General features: G+C 54.7%; 2 protein-coding genes across 3 annotated transcripts in view; both read left to right on the top strand.

The window, feature by feature from the left end:
• Positions 1-2,031: 2,031 nt before the first annotated feature.
• The window catches only part of TFEB (transcription factor EB), a 52,897-nt gene continuing 38,440 nt past the window's right edge, over positions 2,032-16,488 (top strand). The window contains exon 1 of one of the 2 annotated variants that reach the window (XM_037745275.1): positions 2,032-2,281. Coding sequence is in view for 1 of the 2 variants with exons in the window: in XM_017547243.2 (XP_017402732.1) it covers positions 4,963-4,967 (5 nt within the window). In the remaining variant the exon portion in view is untranslated. Of the gene's footprint in view, positions 2,282-4,633; positions 4,968-16,488 lie in introns of those variants that run through there. The other variant, XM_017547243.2, reaches the window with a different exon arrangement.
• LOC119473954 (formin-like protein 5) lies at positions 2,291-4,883 on the top strand. The gene is made up of 2 exons (XM_037745276.1): positions 2,291-3,291; positions 4,658-4,883. Exons 1-2 carry the CDS (start codon positions 2,958-2,960, stop codon positions 4,852-4,854), a joined length of 531 nt encoding a protein of 176 aa, XP_037601204.1. The 5' UTR covers positions 2,291-2,957; the 3' UTR covers positions 4,855-4,883.

Here is a 16,488-nt window from a genome sequence, read left to right as displayed (position 1 = left end):
AATGGGACCTAAGGCAGGGCTTGGGATGGGCTCTGTAACCCTCAGAGCTTAAAGTTCACACTTTTTCCCTGGAAAGAGAAGATAGTAGCACTACCATGGGTGGGTGGTTGGCAGGGGGAGAGTGTTCTTGTGTGGTGGGCAAAGAGGCCCCACTCTAACGACCTAAAATGCTCTGCTGGCCAGGCGCAGTGGCTCATGCCTGTAATCCCAGCACTTTGGGAGGCCAAGGCGGGTGGATCACTTGAGGTCAGGAGTTTGAGACAAGCCTGACCAACATGGTGAAACCCCGTCTCTACTAAAAATACAAAATTAGCCAGGTGCGGTGGCACACGCCTATAATCCCGGCTACTAGGGAGGCTGAGGCAGAAGAATCACTTGAACCTGGGAGGTGGAGGTTGCAGTGAGCCCGAGATCACACCATTGCACTCCAGCCTGGGCAACAAGAATGAAATTCTGTCTCAAAAAAAAAAAAAAAAATTAAACAAATAAAATAAAATGCTCTTCTGACCTGATTTACCGAACTACCGCCAGAACTACCCCAGTGACATGGGGACCCACATGTATGTCTACTAGCAGTGTGATTAGTGGTCTAACACCCCCTACAACTAGATGGCTGTCTCCTCACCTGTTGATTAAGTTTGGAGTAGAAGTTTCTGAGAAATTCTAGGTGCCTATGTGCACCTGTAACAGTCACGGGGTTCTTTATAGAAGAAGGTGATGCTGCCAGAAACTATTTCTTGAGGAGCTTCAGAAGGCCAGGGTGGTTAGGCTGATTGTTGTTGTTTTGAGACGAAGTCTTGCTCTGTCGCCCAGCTGGAGTGCAGTGGCACGATCTCGGCTCACTGCAACCTCTGCCGACAGGGTTCAGGTGATTCTCCTGCCTCAGCCTCCCGAGTAGCTGGGACTACAGGCGTACGCCACCACACCCGGCTAATTTTGTTGTATTTTAGTAGAGACGGGGTTTCACCATGTTGGCCAGGATGGTCTCTATCTCCTGACCTCGTGATCCGCCTGTCTCGGCCTCCCAAAGTGCTGGGATTACAGGCATAAGCCACCGCCCCCAGACAGGCTGACTGTATTTTTACCCAGACCCCTATGTCCCAGGATGTATTTGAAGAGCTGCCTCTCAGCTGTGGACCAGAGGGAGAGGTACTTGAGTCACAGAGAAATTGAGCCTACGTGCTCTAACCAACTCAGCAAGGCATCTTGTCCCTTTGGACGTCATCGCTGTTCTCCTCAGGGGCCTCCTAGCAAAAGATCCAGAAACTAGAGGCGACATGGTTTGTGGGGAAGGAGGAGAGGGAGGAAGAAAAAGAGAAGGGAAAGAAGGAAAGCGGGGGAGGGGCAGGGGGAGGAGACAGGGAAAAAGGGGCGGGGAAGAGGAGAAAGTAGAGAATGATGCCTCCACACCTTGTTAACTTCCAACAAGGGAAGGTGACATGAAAGGAGATCAGACAATATCTGTCCAGCAACATGACAGCAAGCTGCAGCTGGTGAGTGGGGCATGAATGTATATAACCCATAATAGGGGCAGGCTGCCTTCTACGGTCATATTTTACCCTGTCCTTCACCAGGCTCACCCGGGCCTTGCCCCTTATGAGCATGGGCAGGGATAAAAGCGCAAGATGAAGGTCCTGCACCCCACTCCTGGAAAGAAACTGGAATTTGCCACGAGTGGAGTTTCTATGGCAACAGCATACTATCTGGGACCCTGTTTCTTTCTTAGACTGCCGAAGGACAGCCGGCTGTAGGTTCCTTCTAGGGGGTCGGACAGGCCACAGAATGTATCGTAGTGAGCCCTTGTTTGGGACATTACTGAGAGGAGAAAGAAAACTTGTAAAGGGGTAGAAGTGGAAAGTGGAACAAGAGCCTCTTTGTAAGCCTTGGCCCGCTGAGCCGGACTACAAATCCCGGCGTACCCAGCGGGACTGCAGCGAGTACTACGCTTCCCAGTGGGCGCCGCGGCAGAGAGGCTGGAAGGCGGGGCGGGTGCTGCCCTCTGCTGGGCGCGGAGGGAAGTGGGCGCGGAGTGACAGCCGAGCCCGGCGCCGGGCGCGGGGCTCGGTGACAGCAGAGGCGGCGGCCCGGGCGGGACGCAGGGAGCGGCCGCGGCGCCGTCGGCGGCGGGTAGGGCGCACGGGGCGGGCCTCCCTGGTGGCGCGGGGCCGGAGCAGCCCGGGAGCAGGTTGCGGGCACAGCTTGTGGGCCAGGCACCCGAACTTGAGACAAGTTGCCGGAGCCGCGGGGCGCGGGCGGCGGACAGATTGACCTTCAGAGCGAGGTGAGCGGGGCCGGGGGGCGAGGGGCGCGAGGAGGGTCCGGGACCCACGACCCAGGCTCCCTGGCCCCTATCCAGTGGGTCCCGGAGACAGGTGGGCGGGTGGGGGATGCCCGCAGGAGAGGGGAGCGGGACGGTGCGCGCCACCACCCACCCCGCGGTTCGTCCGCGCCCAGGCGCCCAGCGCGTGGCCCGAGCGGCGCTGCCCGCCGAGCCGGGACCCCCTCGGCCCCTCCCTTCAGCCGCGGGCCGGGGGCGGCTGCTCCGCAACCTTATGTAACCGGGCGGGAGGAGCCGGGCGGGCACGGGCCTTCCCGGCCCGGAGCTGGGAGTCGAAGGGGCGGGAGGCGTGGGAGTGAACTTGCAAGAAGTTTGAGGGACGCGCGGGCCCCGCGCCCACTTCCCCTCCACCGGACGCGGCCGGGGCCCGCGAGGCCGGAGAGGGGGTCGGAGGTAGGGGAGGTGTGCGGGGGCCGAGTCTGGCCAGGCCTGCGGGGGAGTGGGAGGGCCGGAGCGGCGCCACGCCCCGGGGGCTGGACTGCTGGGGGGGCGGGTGGAAGTACCATCTCTCCCTCCCTCCCCGTCCCTTCCTCTAGCTCCGTCTCTGGAAGAAGCCGCCCCTGGCCCTGTCCCTTCGAGTCCCTCCCTGGGCAGCCTCTTTCTCCCCGTGCGTTATTCCATGACCCTGGGGAACACCAACCCCGGAGCTCTCCCTCCGTGCGCCCGGTTGTCTGCCTCCCCCGGGAGCTCCCAGCCGCCGGCCCGCCCCACGAGTTTCCTCCTCCCCCGTCTCGGTCCTGAATCCCGGAAAACACGCCCCCTTCCCCCCGATCCCCCCGAGTCCGCGCCGCCCACCCCCGGGCTGTTCCGACCAGCTCTGGCCCAGCGCATCCACTCGCCTCCTGGAAGGGAGCGGGCAGATGCCAGCTCGGCCCCCACCCCTCGCCCCCTCCCCTCGCGGGGTTCCGGCTTCACGCACGGCTACCCCGAACTGCTCCGGGCTGCGCGAGCAGGTTCGCGCCGCAGCAGCCTGGCGCGCCCCAGCCCCGCGCCCCGGGGGAGGAAGAGAGGGCGCCCGGGGCGGGACTCGTCTGCGGGAACCCTACTGGGTCCAGGCCCCCGCCCTCCTCCAGCCCCTGGCCGCTGCGCCTTCCCCCGACCCCCCCACAGCTCCAGCCGTCGTTCTCTCGCCTGTCTGTTCTGGGGACCGTTCAGCGTGGAGTTTCTGCACTCTACTTGAGCGCAGTTTTTGGCCTAGCGCTTGCTGGCAAAGTGCAGGTTAATTACTACTGCGTAGCTCCCATCCTCTGCCTTTCCCCCATCCCGAGTGAGGGGTTGCTTCATCCCTCAGGGAAAGTGACAAGACCCGTGCAGGCCCCTAGTGACACCTCTGGGGTGTGGCCTCAGGCCCCTGCACACGCCCTGTTCGAGATTCCATTGGCCCAGACCTGGTACTCCTGGGCACCTGGGGATGAGGTGGGTGGCTGGTCTCTGGGTTCCTCCTGGGTGGCCAGATGCGGATGCAGCTGGGTTAGAACGCAGTACTTGGTGTCCCAACTGGGAGATGGCCCTCAGGCCTCCTCTCAGGGAGGGGAGGGACAGCCAGCATTAATTCCTGGCCGGCCAGCAGAGGCAGAGGAAGGGGAAGGGGTCAGCTGCCCTGAGGTCCCTGCCTGCTAACCTGATGGCATGTTTTCACCATGCCGGTGTTCTTAGCCCCAGGACTATGAGCAACTCGCCTGGCTCCCTTCTTTCCCTCTGCCTCCTGGCCGCTGGGCCTGGAGAGCTGGGAGCCAGAGGGTGTCAATGAAGGGCAGGGCTGTTTGGGTGACTCCATGCTCTGCTCCTCCCCGAGGGAAGACAATGCTGCTTACCGTTTACAATGCCGGTTACAGCTGCAGGCCTCAACTCAGCTCCAAAAGGCAGAGCCAAATGGGGACTCAGGTATTTTGGTTCTGGGTCCCCTGGAAGGAGTTCAGGGGATAGGGCAGGGGACACCTTAGCACTGAACCCAGAGAGAGCCAGCTGGGCTTTTGCGGGCTAATGGCCTGGTGACACAGTCAGAGGTGGGCAGGGAGTGGGCCAGGGCAGGCAGGAGCCCTTCCAGAGTCCCGCATGCGCTGCCACAGGACTACTTGGCCTGTTTCTGGAAAGCGGGGAAGTAGGTGGAAGGGGACGTCTACCCCTCAAGCCTGGCTGCCCTTTGAGGGTCTAGCTTCTGGCCCTGAGCCCTCCTGGGGCTCTGTTTATGGCTGTAATTGCATCATTAGCCAGAGTTTATAGAGTTACTTAGCACCTGCCCCCACAGGGAGTGGCCCAGCCACCCCCTGGCTTCTGTCTCTTCCTTTTCAAAGTCAACTCGGTTTCTCCCGGCAACAGGGGTTTCCCCAACCACAGCTGTCATGAAAACCAGGTTGGGCCTTTGTCCTGGGGATGGAGGGCAGTCAGCACTTGGGGCCCAGCTTGGGGCTGCCCTGGAGATGACCATGGAAGTTGGGCTGGCCTCCTCCGATCGGAAGGAGGGAGTTCACGGTTCTCACAGCTGCCAGAAATGCCCACATCCCAGGATGCTGTGAACATGTATGCATGCATGTGCTGTGCGGATCCTCATCTGAGAGGAGGGAGATGAAAACACACCCATCTCACAGGCTGCTGTGAGGACTAAGGGGGCGGCAGTGCCCGCTATGTGGTGAGTACGTGAGGTTGCTTTCTGGGTTGGCGTGGGGTTTGAGTAATGGTTGCGAGTTTGTGTGTGCGGTTAAGTGTCTAGGAATATGGGTATAGATGAATTGTGAATATGTGTCTATAAGAATGTAACAATAAAACAAGATTATATTCATAGAATATTCAGCTCCTCTCTTATGCTATTATATTATAATAACAATATGATAATAAGATTTATTGTACAATAGTTGCCAACATTTATTGTGTGTTTACTCTTTGGAGTGAGGTGGGAATTACTGTTTGCATTACACTTACTCAGAGAAGTTAAGCAAGTTACTTAAAATCACACAGCCTGGAAGTGACAGGATTGGGATTTTAACCCAGGTCCAATTGACTCCAAAGTCTGTGTTCTCAGTCCCTAAAGAAAACCACTTCTTCAAAGGGTTTCCTAGGAGTTCTCTCTTGAAAGATGGGGGTGTGGTGGTCTGGAGACCTTCTTTTCTCTATCCAGAGTTTCCTGCTCTAAGCAGGGTGGGTCTTTGGGAGTCCTAGGTGGGAAGATCACTGGAGTCCAGGAGTTCGAGACCACCCAGAGTAACATAGTGAGACCCGGATTCAATTGAAAAAATAATTTGTATGAAAAAAAAAAAAGCAGGGTGTGAACTTGCTGAGGCCCCTGTTCTGGCACCATACCTGTTTCCTGGCCTTTCTTCTGAGCTGCCAGCACGAGTGACCAAAGGACCCCCAGCTGGAACCTGCCCTGACTGGCCAGGGTGGGACCTTGTGGGCTTTGGAAGCCCCAGACGCCCAGGAAGGGAGGAGGCTTCCTTACTGACGGCTCTGTGCCATGCACTCCACGTCTGTTAACTTACAGTGCAGCCCTCAGCGGGCACTTGCTTAATCAGATGTGCAGAAGAGGCTGTGGGGACTGCTGGGTGAGAATGGGACGGCAGTGGAAGTCATAAGAGCACTGGACCAGGAGTCGAGAGACCCCACTCTGCCTCTGACTGGTTGTGTGGCTGGGCCTGTCTCTGCTCTGTTCAGCCTCAGTTTCCATATCTGTGAATCTGGATCATCTGTGGGATTCCCTCCAAAGCGAACCTTTTACAAACCTTTGCCAAAGACACTGGGGAGGACGAGACTTCAGAAAGGAAGGGGTGAGGGGGTTGGGCTGTTGGGGGTGTTTGGGAGATGCTGCAGTCCGTAGAGTTGAGCTTTAGCTAAAGACGGGTCCCAGTGGAGCAACCAGGCAGTTTTTCTTGGGACAGCCATTGCCACCATCTATTGAGCACTGGGCCAGTGTCACCTGGTCAGGGGGTTGTGGAGAGCATGGGCTCTGGGGCCAGGCTCTGTGGCTTGGAGTCCCAGTTCTGCCACTTACCACTGCGTGAGCCTCGGCAACCTTCTTAACCCCAGTGTGCCTCAGTTTCCACACCTAAAAAGTGGGGTTCTTACAGCAGCACCCACTTACTAGTGCTGTAGTGAGGGCTGACTGAGTATGCTGGTGCTGATGAACGTGGGGTACTTAGAATAGCGCCTAATGAACTCTTATGGCTCAGTGAGTTATTTCTCATTCTTAAGTGAGGAAATAGAGGCATGCAGAGCTCTAGGGAAGGAATAGAGACCTATGGGTTGCAAACAGGCCTCCGCATGTGTCTAACGTCCTCTGATGTGATGCTTTACGTGGGGCTTCACACCACTCTCTGTCCTGCCACACCAGCCTTCTCTCCTCATTGAACAAGAGGGTGCAGGGGGCTTGGCAATGCCTGCAGCATCGGTACCACCCCTGCCCTGCCCCTTGGGTTTCCCTGGGTAGCAACTGGGCTGGCCACTGACCGCACACTCCTAAGTGTGGCTGTCCCCTGCCCTCCTACTGTCTGTGCCTCCTCCATTCTGTACCAGAGATACAGATCCCCTTGGCTGTGATGTCACTGAGGGCAGAGATAAAATCGCAGTGATAGGGTAGGATCTGGGACTTATTATGCCCACAGGAAATGCTTTGATGTGGAGTGGCAAAGTAGTGGATGAGAGCAGAGGGCAGCCAAGAGGAGCAGAGGCAACGGGCAGTGTCATCACTGACTTTCCTTCCTGGCTCTTAAGTGTGGGCTTAAGGAGGAGAAATGAGTTCTGGCCACCCATCCTTTGTCCAGCTTTCTTAGGGGGATAGCCACCTGGCCCCGTAAGTTCTAGCACCTGCTTGCTGGCCATGCAGGCCACCTGGTTGGCTCTTATGCACCCAGTGGTGGTCCCAAAGTAAGATGTGGTGCTGTAGGGAGTAATCCAGGAATTCCACCAGACAATCCATCCAGAAACCCATGGCTTATATTCCCTCCTGTTAGCCCTTCCTTGCTCCTTCCATGTAAGCAAATCTTTCTCTCCATCAGGGCACGCCTTTCCGAGAGACTAGGGGGCTGTTCCACCTTATTGCAACCTGGCAGGATATTATGATCACCTGGAGAGTTCTTAGACAGTACCATTGCATCTGAATCTCTTGGGGAGGGGCCTAGGCATCATTGCTTGTTTGTTTGTTTGTTTATTTATTTTCTGGAATGATTCCATAGTCCTTTTTCTAGGGCAGTGGTTCTCAAATTTGGGCATGCATGAGAACTCCCTGGAGGAATTGTTTAAACACAGATGCTGGGTCCCTCCTGGTGTTTCTGCAAATTCCATGCAGTCTAGAATTTGAATTTCTGACAATTCATCACTCTGGTGATGCTAATGCTGCTGGTCCCCAGAGCACACTTGGAAAACCACCGCCTTTGGGGCATGCCCCTTTGCAGCTACCCAGGTGAGAGCTGCCCATCTCCTGGGTTCTGTGCCTCTGACTTTGGGCCTGGTAGGCCTATCCCCTTTCGAAGGCAGGTCCCCAAGGGCGGGGACCACTTCTGAGACAATTTGGTGTCCCCTCTACAGTCAGTCCTTCCCCCTTTCTCCACCTGTCCCCACCTGCCATGAGACTCTCCACTGTTTGGCCTTGTGGCTCTTGGTCCCACTCTCTAGGACAAGCGCTTAACACTGCATTGGTTGATGAAGCCCGGATGAGGCGGACAAACAAGGACGGCACTAGCTGAGGGGATCAGGGTCTGAAGCTGCTGCGAAGGTACATGGCACTAAAGTAGCATTGTTGCAATAATTGGGGAAGTGTTCAAAGAGGACCCTCACTTTGCTGAAGGGAGGCTCTTCAAATACTTCCCATTATTTTACTTTCCCACCCCATGGAGGGCAAGTATTTCACTCCAGCTTGAATTGTAGTTCTTGTTAACAACAAAAATGATAAAGGCACACACAGAAAGAGGCTGTTCCCTTTTTCTTTCCTCTCCCAGACCAGAGTTGTAGGGAGGGCTGGGGGAGGGTCCCTCGTGGGGGTGGTGGAGTCTGTCATCTTCTAGGAGGTCCTGGGCCTCGAGAGAGCAGATCACTGGGAGAGCCTGGGGGCCGGCCGCATCTGTGGAAACTGAAGGGAGTTGGGGTGAAGCCTGGTAGGAGTGAGGAGAGGTGGCAGGTCCCATACCCTGCTGCGGGAAAGGCAAGGTAGGGCGGGGAGTGGGGGCAAGATTGGCATCTGAGCTAGTCAGTCTTCAGGGGACTAGGGACAGGGGTTTGGTGTGTTTTGGTCCATGCTGTACCCCCACATCTAGAAGAGAGCCTCATGTATAGTGGCTGCTCAATAAATCTTTGTGGAATGGATGAGAAAATGGGATTAAGTCCCCATCGTGTGCCCAGAAATGCAAAACACAAAAAAATGCTCCGTCTACCGTATTTACCCTGCAGGTGCTTCACCAGGGGTCCTGCCCACAGCTCCGAAAGGTGCTGAGCCCTCTGCCTCTGCCTGCCTCCCCTCACAGTGATCCAGGCCCAGCCTCCTAGTGTGGGGCTCAGTCTGTTCCTCCCTACAAAGAGTCTGTCAGCACCTTCCCCACCCCACTCCCCGAGTTCTACCAGTGGGGCTGTGGGGTAGGGCTCCGGTTCGTTTTCTCCTGTTTGCCAAGGGAAGTCACAGCCTGTCCTTTGCCTTGTTTATAATTGCTTTAAGGACAGCACCTGCCACGGCCCCCCACGGTCCCTGAGGGGTGCAGAGTAGTCAGGAGGTGACACACTATACTGTCCACCCCCTGCTGCCTCTTGTTCCCTCCCGGCTCTAGCCAGGTGCACTTTCTGCTGCCCTGCCAGGACGGCGCTGCTGGCTTTGCTTTGGAACTAATTGGAGCTGTAGAGCTGGGGGCCTTAGAGGGCAGCTGGCGCTGTCCCCATGTTGTCGAGAGGAGGGGACCAAGGTCCAGCGATTCAGCAGTGCAAGGTGTTCAGTGTCAACAGGCATGTGCTGAGCACCTCAGAGGTACCTGGGGCTGGGCTGGCCACGCAGGGCACATGGGAACAAGATCACAGCTTGTCCCGCAAGGCGCTGATGAATCTTAGCCAGGGAATCTTAGGAACCACAGAGGGCAGAGAGGGGCAGAATGCAAGAAGCTAGGGTAGACTAGCCATACTAAACAACATAAGCATGGCGACACCTGCCTTTTGCCCTGAAGAGCATTCTCCTTGGGCTTCTTGCTGGCACAGAGACCTTGACTCAGCGTGGTTTAGGCCTTAAGCCCTTTACACCATCTGGGCCCCAGAAAGGGCAGCTCTACTGCTCCCTGAGCCCTCTCACCTGGGAGTCACCTCTGCAGGTTCCTTTCTGGACAAGTCCTCCCTTCCAGGAGGACTAGAGGGTGCTGGAGTCTTTGCGAGGAGGCTCTGAGCCACCCACCGGCCACTTGGAAGCCCTGGGGCCGTGGGGAGATGTGGTGCTGGATCAGAGCTGACAACTTGGGTCCCTTTGGACCTGCCTGTGGTGGGGCCTCCACGCTTGGGCCTGGAACCCGGGGACAGTGCCTCGTGCCTCTGTCCTCCCCACCTCCAGAACCTTTTTTGGAGTGTTTGGAGACAGACACTGTCTGTGTCTGTTTTTTGTTTGGAGACAGACTCTCGCTGCGTTGCCCAGGCAGGAGTGCAGTGGCACAATCTTGGCCCACTGTAGCCTCAACCTTCTGGGCTCAAGTGAACCTCTTACCTTAGCCTCCCAAGTAGCTGGGACTATAGGCATGTGCCCCACACCTGGCTAATATTTAAAAATTGTCTTAACCATGTTGCACAGGCTGGTCTCAAACTCCTGAGCTCAAGTGATCCACCTGCCTCGGCCTCCCAAAGTGCTAAGATTACAGGCTTGAACCATCACACCTGGCCACAATTTTCCTCCCCTCCACCCTCTGTCACCTTCTGAGCCTCCATCTAATTCCACAGCATCTGCAGCCTTGGTGTATCTCTGTCTCTCCTGCTCTTTGTTCCCTTCTCTCCTTCCTCTTTATTTCCTTCTCTGCCGCCTGCCTTTTTTTGATGTGTTCGAAGAATGACCGGGGTCTGCCCCCCAGGACCTTTTTCCTAGTGAGCCTCCGAGTCCTACTGTCAGGGGCCCTGAGGGATGGTTCACGGTAGGGTGAGGTGGCTGCGAAGGTGCCCAGCCTGACGCAACCCCCTACCCGTGGCCAGGAAGGGTGTGTGGTGGCTGGGACATCCTGGGCGGGTGGCAGGTGAAGGAGGCTAGGGTAGCCGGCTCCTGTGGGTTGAGGGGCAGCCAGCAGCCTGGGCCAGCTGGGGGAAGGGACCCTCCCTAGACAGCCCCAGGCATTATCAGTACTCTAGACCTCTGCCTAACTATAGGTTGTCATCCACTTCTTTGGACCTAATTATAGTGTTTTGCAAAACTAGGTATGGGAAGAAAATACTAGAACTCCTTTATCTATTTACTTATATCTCATCCTTTTCTTTTAAAATTGTGAAATATAGCATAGTTGCTTAAAAGAGGATAAACATACACATACAATGTAGTAAATAATTATAAAAGTGAGCCCCTAGGCAACCATCACCAAGTAAATAAACAGAATGTAGCTTGTATGCCAAAATCAACGCGCGTGCCCTCCGTCCCCGGAGGTGACCACTGTCCTCAGCTGTACGATAATCAGCTCCTCGTTTCTCTTATGGTGTAACCACCTATGGCTGCATCCCTTAGCTGTCAAGTTTAGTTTTGCCTGACTCTGAATTTAATACAGATGGAATGGCACCGGACATGCTCTTTTATACCATGCTTTTCCCACCGAACAGTGTATTTGTGAGAGTCGTTCATGCTGTCTATAGCTGTAGTCTGTTAACTTTCTTTTCCTTTTTTCTTTAGACGGAGTCTCGCTCTGTCTGTTGCCCCGGCTGGAGTGCAATGGCATGATCTCAGCTCACTGCAAGCTCCACCTCCCGGGTTCAAGTGATTCTCCTGCCTCAGCTTCCCAAAGAGCTGGGATTACAGGTGCTTGTCACCACGCCCAGCTAGTTTTTGTACTGTTAGTAGAGACCAGGTTTCCCCATGTTGGCCAGGCTGGTCTCGAGCTCCTGATCTCAGGTGATATGACCATCTTGGCTTCCCAAAGTGCTGGGATTACAGGCCGGAGCCACTGCACCTGGCTCATGTGTTTATTTTCATTTTCCTTGCTGTGTAGTAGCCATCCTGCTACTCATGGATATTTTGGTTGCTTTCCTTTTGTGGCTATTACGAACAAGTCTGTAAAATATCCTTGAATGTGCGGGGTGCAGTGGTTCATGGCTGTAATCCCAGCACTTTGTGAGACCGAGGCGGGCAGATCACCAGATCAGGAGTTCGAGACCAGCCTGGCCAACATAGTGAAACCCCATCTCTACTAAAAATACAAAAAAATTAGCCTGGGATGGTGGTGGGCACCTGTAATCCCAGCTACTGGGAGGCTGAGGCAGGAGAATTGCTTGAACCCAGGAAGTAGAGGTTGCCGTGAGCCGAGATCATGCCATTGCATGTATATCTATATATCTATAACTATATATATATGTACATGTATATTACATAATTGTGTGTATTATATACAATATATTGTGTATAATATGCACAATATTTCATTATTATATATTATGCACAATATATTGTATGTATTATATTACGTATAATAATGTATATTGCAGTGAGCCGAGATCGTGCTATTGCACTTCAGCCCAGGTGACAGGCGTGAGCCATCGTGCCTGGCCTTTAATGTATATTTCAGCTTTAGGAAATATTTTGTTAAATGGTTGTACTACTTTACTCCTTGTTAGTGGCCCATGGAGTTCCTGGTGCTCCTTAGCCTTATCAACACTTCATCTTGTTAGATGGTTTAATTTCTGCCACGCTGATGAGTGAGTGTGTAACACGTCTCATCATGGTGTATTGCATTTTCAGTCTCATTTTTAAAATAGATCCATTTTTGGGTATGCTTGCTGACATCCATAATATATTCATGCATCGGGGTATATATAAGAAATTTATGAGGAAAGAAGCATATATTGAGGGTGCTCAAAAGTTTTTACAGATAGGAATATGTGATCAAAACATTTGAAAGACCAGGGTAATATAGAATGCCAGGAAGGGGCCTGGTGTGTATATTGGGAGTTGGAAGGTGATATTGGTCTTGGGAGGAGACCCCCTAAGTGGCAGTGCCTGCTGGGGCTGAGAAGCCTCTTCCCAGAGGGTACTGAACCCACGGAGTACCTACCACCCTTCAGGCCCTCCTGCCTAGCACATCTGGCAGGGGAGAGGGGGAGACTCCCAGGCTAGAGCCCTCAGCAGGCATGCCCTTCTGTTTGGAGTTTGCAGGTGCCCATTTTTTAGGTGCTTCTAGGGCAGTAGTTCTCCACTAGGGGTGTTTTTTCCCCCCAGGGGACATTTGCCAATGTCTGATGATGTCGGCCAGTGATACCTCTAAACACCTTAAAATGCACAGGACAGCCCCTATAACTAACTGCCTGGTCCTGAGTGTCTGGTGCTGAGATTGAGAAACTCTGATCTAGGAAAAGAGCTAGGAAACAGATTTGCCATAAACTTGCTGCATGGCCTCAAGGAAGTCACTTAAGTGATTTGAGCCTCAGTCTCCTTGGAATCTGAAAAATGGGTAGCAAGTGTTGCTGCCCCTCCCCCTCATGGGGCTGTTGTCCAGATGGGGGAGATGGTGAATGAACAGGCATTTTGGGAGGCTTCCTTGCAAAGGGGCCTTGTGGCTGTTGTGTTCCAGTAGAGCCAGACCTTTCTAGCACTGGGCCTTCTTCCTTGACTGTGTTCCCTGAACACTGAGCTGGAGGCGTCAGGTGACAACTGGGAGCCAGAGTCCTGGTTCATGCTGCTCCAGGGGCTGTGGGGCCCTTCCCCCACAGTCCCTGTGGGCCCCATCCTTTTGATGAGGGCTGCAGAAATGAGGGGTTCTCTGGAAGCCCTGGGGCCCAGGACAAAAACATTTCCGACTTTGTCCTTAGCTGGATGGGAGTCCAAGGTTGTGGGGGTGATAAGAGGTATTTATCATGTTCCTTATCTGAGGCCCCATTGCAAGTCTTGGACAGCAAGGGGTGGGAGCCAGAGGTCATTGGGGGCTCTGCACACCCAGGCCTGGCTCCTACTCATCCTTTGTGTCCTTCCAGAATTTGCCAGCCCAGGGAGGGTCTGGGGTTGGGCCAGAGTCTGGGTCAGTCTTCCCTGGGCCTCTCCGGCCTCCCTGCTCTGGGCCTCCCTCGTATTGTTGGTGTCTCCTGCCTTCTCCAGGAGCCACGGTCTGCCTCATCTCGCCTTTGCTGCCCTCTTCCTGCAACCTGCGCTCCCAAAAGGGCCCAGTAAACTCACCCACCCTAAGATGACACAGATGACCGATAATAGCTTAACCTTTTTTGACAAGGGGTATTTGCTTATCAAAGATAGATGGTTTGGCCACCAGAAAGGAGCACTAAGTGAAATCTCTGCCGTCTCTTTGGCAGGCTGTTAGAAAAGTGCTTGGGGGGGGGCGAGAAACCACCGAACTCACATGTGTAGCAAGAACAGTTTCTTCACAAGTGAGACGTGTGTGGAGGCGTGGATCCTCCCAGAGCTGCCCAGGGCTCTGCCTGGTCTCAGGCTCCATTTCAAGGTGGGCTGTAGCATGGCCTTGACCTGGGTGTCTGGAGGCCCCGAGAAGGCCCAAGGCCAGGGCTGCAGGTATATGGCCAATCAGGAAGGCAGTGAGCTGAGGGGCTCTGGCTAGAAGGACACGTCTCTAGGAAGGGCTTGTGGAGCTGGGGTTAGAATTAGGCTTACCCTGGACCTGGTGGGACTGGGACTCTGGCGAAATTCTTGCTTCTCTGTGTCTCTCCATGTTGGTGCCTAGGGCTCTCTGAGGCCAGGCTGGGGGGTAAGGGGTGGCCATGAGAGGCCTCCTGTCAGGGGGTGCAGGAGTGCTGTGGGCACCTGGAGGCCGGCGGATGAGATGGGAGCCGTCTGTGTTGGGTAGCCTGCGGTGTGTGAGAGGCCATCAGGGCGCAGTTCCCTCTGTGCTGTGAGTAATCCTCGGCCACATTTGCAGCTCCCAGGGGATTGTGCAACTTCCTCTCGGACTGAGGTGCAGGGGGCTGGGTGAGAAACAGCACCCACCGGGGAAATGAGGAAACTGGGTCTGGCCCTGGGGTCGGCGCCACTGTGTTAGAGATTCTTTCTTGCTTCGCAATGTTTACAGAGCACCTATTGAGCCCTGGGCTCTGACCCCTGGAGGAGCTGAGCATTCCAGGGGTCTCCTTCCAGGGAGCTGCCCTCTCACACGCCTGAGAGCACATGTGTCCCTGTGTGTGAGTGTCTGTGCACGTGTGTGGTGTCTTTGGGGAGGTGGGTGGGTAGGGATGAAGCCCCTCAGGCTGCACTGGTATTGGGATGTCTTTGGGGAGGGGTGGGGGTCTCTGAGCATGGCCAGGGCTTGGGTGGAGGAAAGAATGGGGAAGCAGGTGGTCCAGCTCGGGCATGAGGGATGGAGAGCATGTGAAATCAGGAGTCAGCCAGAGTTGTGCCTCGGTTTCCCCATCTCTCCGGGCTTGTTTCGAGGTTCTAGCGAGAAGGTCATGGGCAGGATGTGCTTAGCATGTCACCAGCCAGGCCACAGGGAATACCCATTTGCACTGGGGGCTGGGAGCATACGCTCTAGATCCACATGGTGGAATCCTGGCCCTGCCATTTTGCAGCTCCGTGATCCTAGCAAGTTACTTACCCTCCTCTGCTCCCTCATCTGTAAAATGGAGATGACAGTTATAGTGCCCACCTTGTGAGTTCTGAAGAATAAAAGACTACTCATGTGAAGTGCTCAGAGCAGAGCCTGCCACCCACCAAGTAAGTGCCTGCCCAGGTTAACATGTCATCAGGACATAGCATGTTTGTGTGCAGATGGCAGAAAACTGCCCAGGGCTCCTGACGATCATGTTTGACGGTGGAGGTTTGAGCTGGAACTGAGAATGATAGTAAGAGCTCATGTTTGCCTGGCCTTACTCCATGTCAGGTACTGTGTCCAGTGCTTCACCTGTGCCAGCTCCTTTACCCTCACTGTCACCCCATGAGGGGGATGCTGTGAGCATCCCTACTTTACAGGTGGGGACATGGAGGCACAGGGGCTAGAGTGAATTGCTTCAGGGCAGCAATATCAATAAGGAAGAATAGCAGAATGGTCCACTCAGCCCACAGGTGGGCGCGTCACCCGTACCTCTGCCCCTTTTCTGGGTTCCCATAGAAGTGTGGGGGAGGAGGAGGGTGGAGAGTCTGCTGGGAGGGGTGTGAAGGCTGGTCTTGCAGCCTGTGAGCTCTGGCCAGGGAGTCCTCTCTTTTCTCTGTACCATCTCCAATTAAGTAATCAAAGTAACCCACAGATATAAATAATTAAATTAATATAGGGAACACAGCTGGGCATTGGGGCTCACGCCTGTAATCCCAGCACTTTGGGAAGTCGAGGCAGGCGGATCACCTGAGGTCAGGAGTTGGAGACCAGCCTGGCCAACGTGATGAAACCCCATCTCTACTAATATACAAAAAATTAGCCAGGCATGGTGGTGCGTACCTGTAATCCCAGCTACTTGGGAGGCTGAGGCAGGAGAACCACTTGAACCCAGGAGGCGGAGGTTGCAGTGAGCCGAGATAGCACTACTGTACTCCAGCCTGGGTGATGGAGGGAGACTCTGCCTCAAAAATAATAATAATAATAATAATAATAATAATATAGGCAACGGCTTATTAGTAGCTGGAATTGGAAGAGACTTCCTGGGAGAGTGAGCCTCCTGCCAGTGTGCAGTCTTGGGAGGGCGGTTGAAGATCACTCGCCTGTGGGCATGAGGGTACAGTGGTTCTGAATATGGCTTCAGATTCACATAGGCCTGTTTTTCAGCTGTCTCAGCCAGTTACTGCGTAGCCTCAGGCCTTAGTTTTGCCACATGGGGTTGATAGCAGTTCCTACCTCTTAGGGTGATGGTGAGGATGAAATGAGACATCATAGCAAAACGCTTACACAGGCCTGGCCTGGAGTAAGTGTCTGACAGATGGATGGCGTTATTAGGCACCTGTTGTAGAGAGGGCCACACGCCAGGCAGGGAGTTGGGCTGCACAGATATCTCTGGAGGGAGGTTTTTTGAGTTGTGGATCAGGGCCACTAATTGGACCCTAATTCAGCCATGAAGTCAGTTTAGTG

Source organism: Cebus imitator, unplaced genomic scaffold (genome assembly GCF_001604975.1).
Source record: "Cebus imitator isolate Cc_AM_T3 unplaced genomic scaffold, Cebus_imitator-1.0 Scaffold197, whole genome shotgun sequence".
NCBI lineage: Eukaryota > Metazoa > Chordata > Mammalia > Primates > Cebidae > Cebus > Cebus imitator.
This window is presented reverse-complemented; position numbering and strand designations above follow the sequence as displayed.

Bases quoted from the DNA above. Each gene is read 5' to 3' on its own strand.
- LOC119473954 (XM_037745276.1), top strand. From the start codon at position 2,958: ATGACCCTGGGGAACACCAACCCCGGAGCTCTCCCTCCGTGCGCCCGG. The intron at 3,292-4,657 runs GTTCGCGCCGCA...TCCCGGCAACAG, and splicing joins GCTCCGGGCTGCGCGAGCAG to GGGTTTCCCCAACCACAGCT.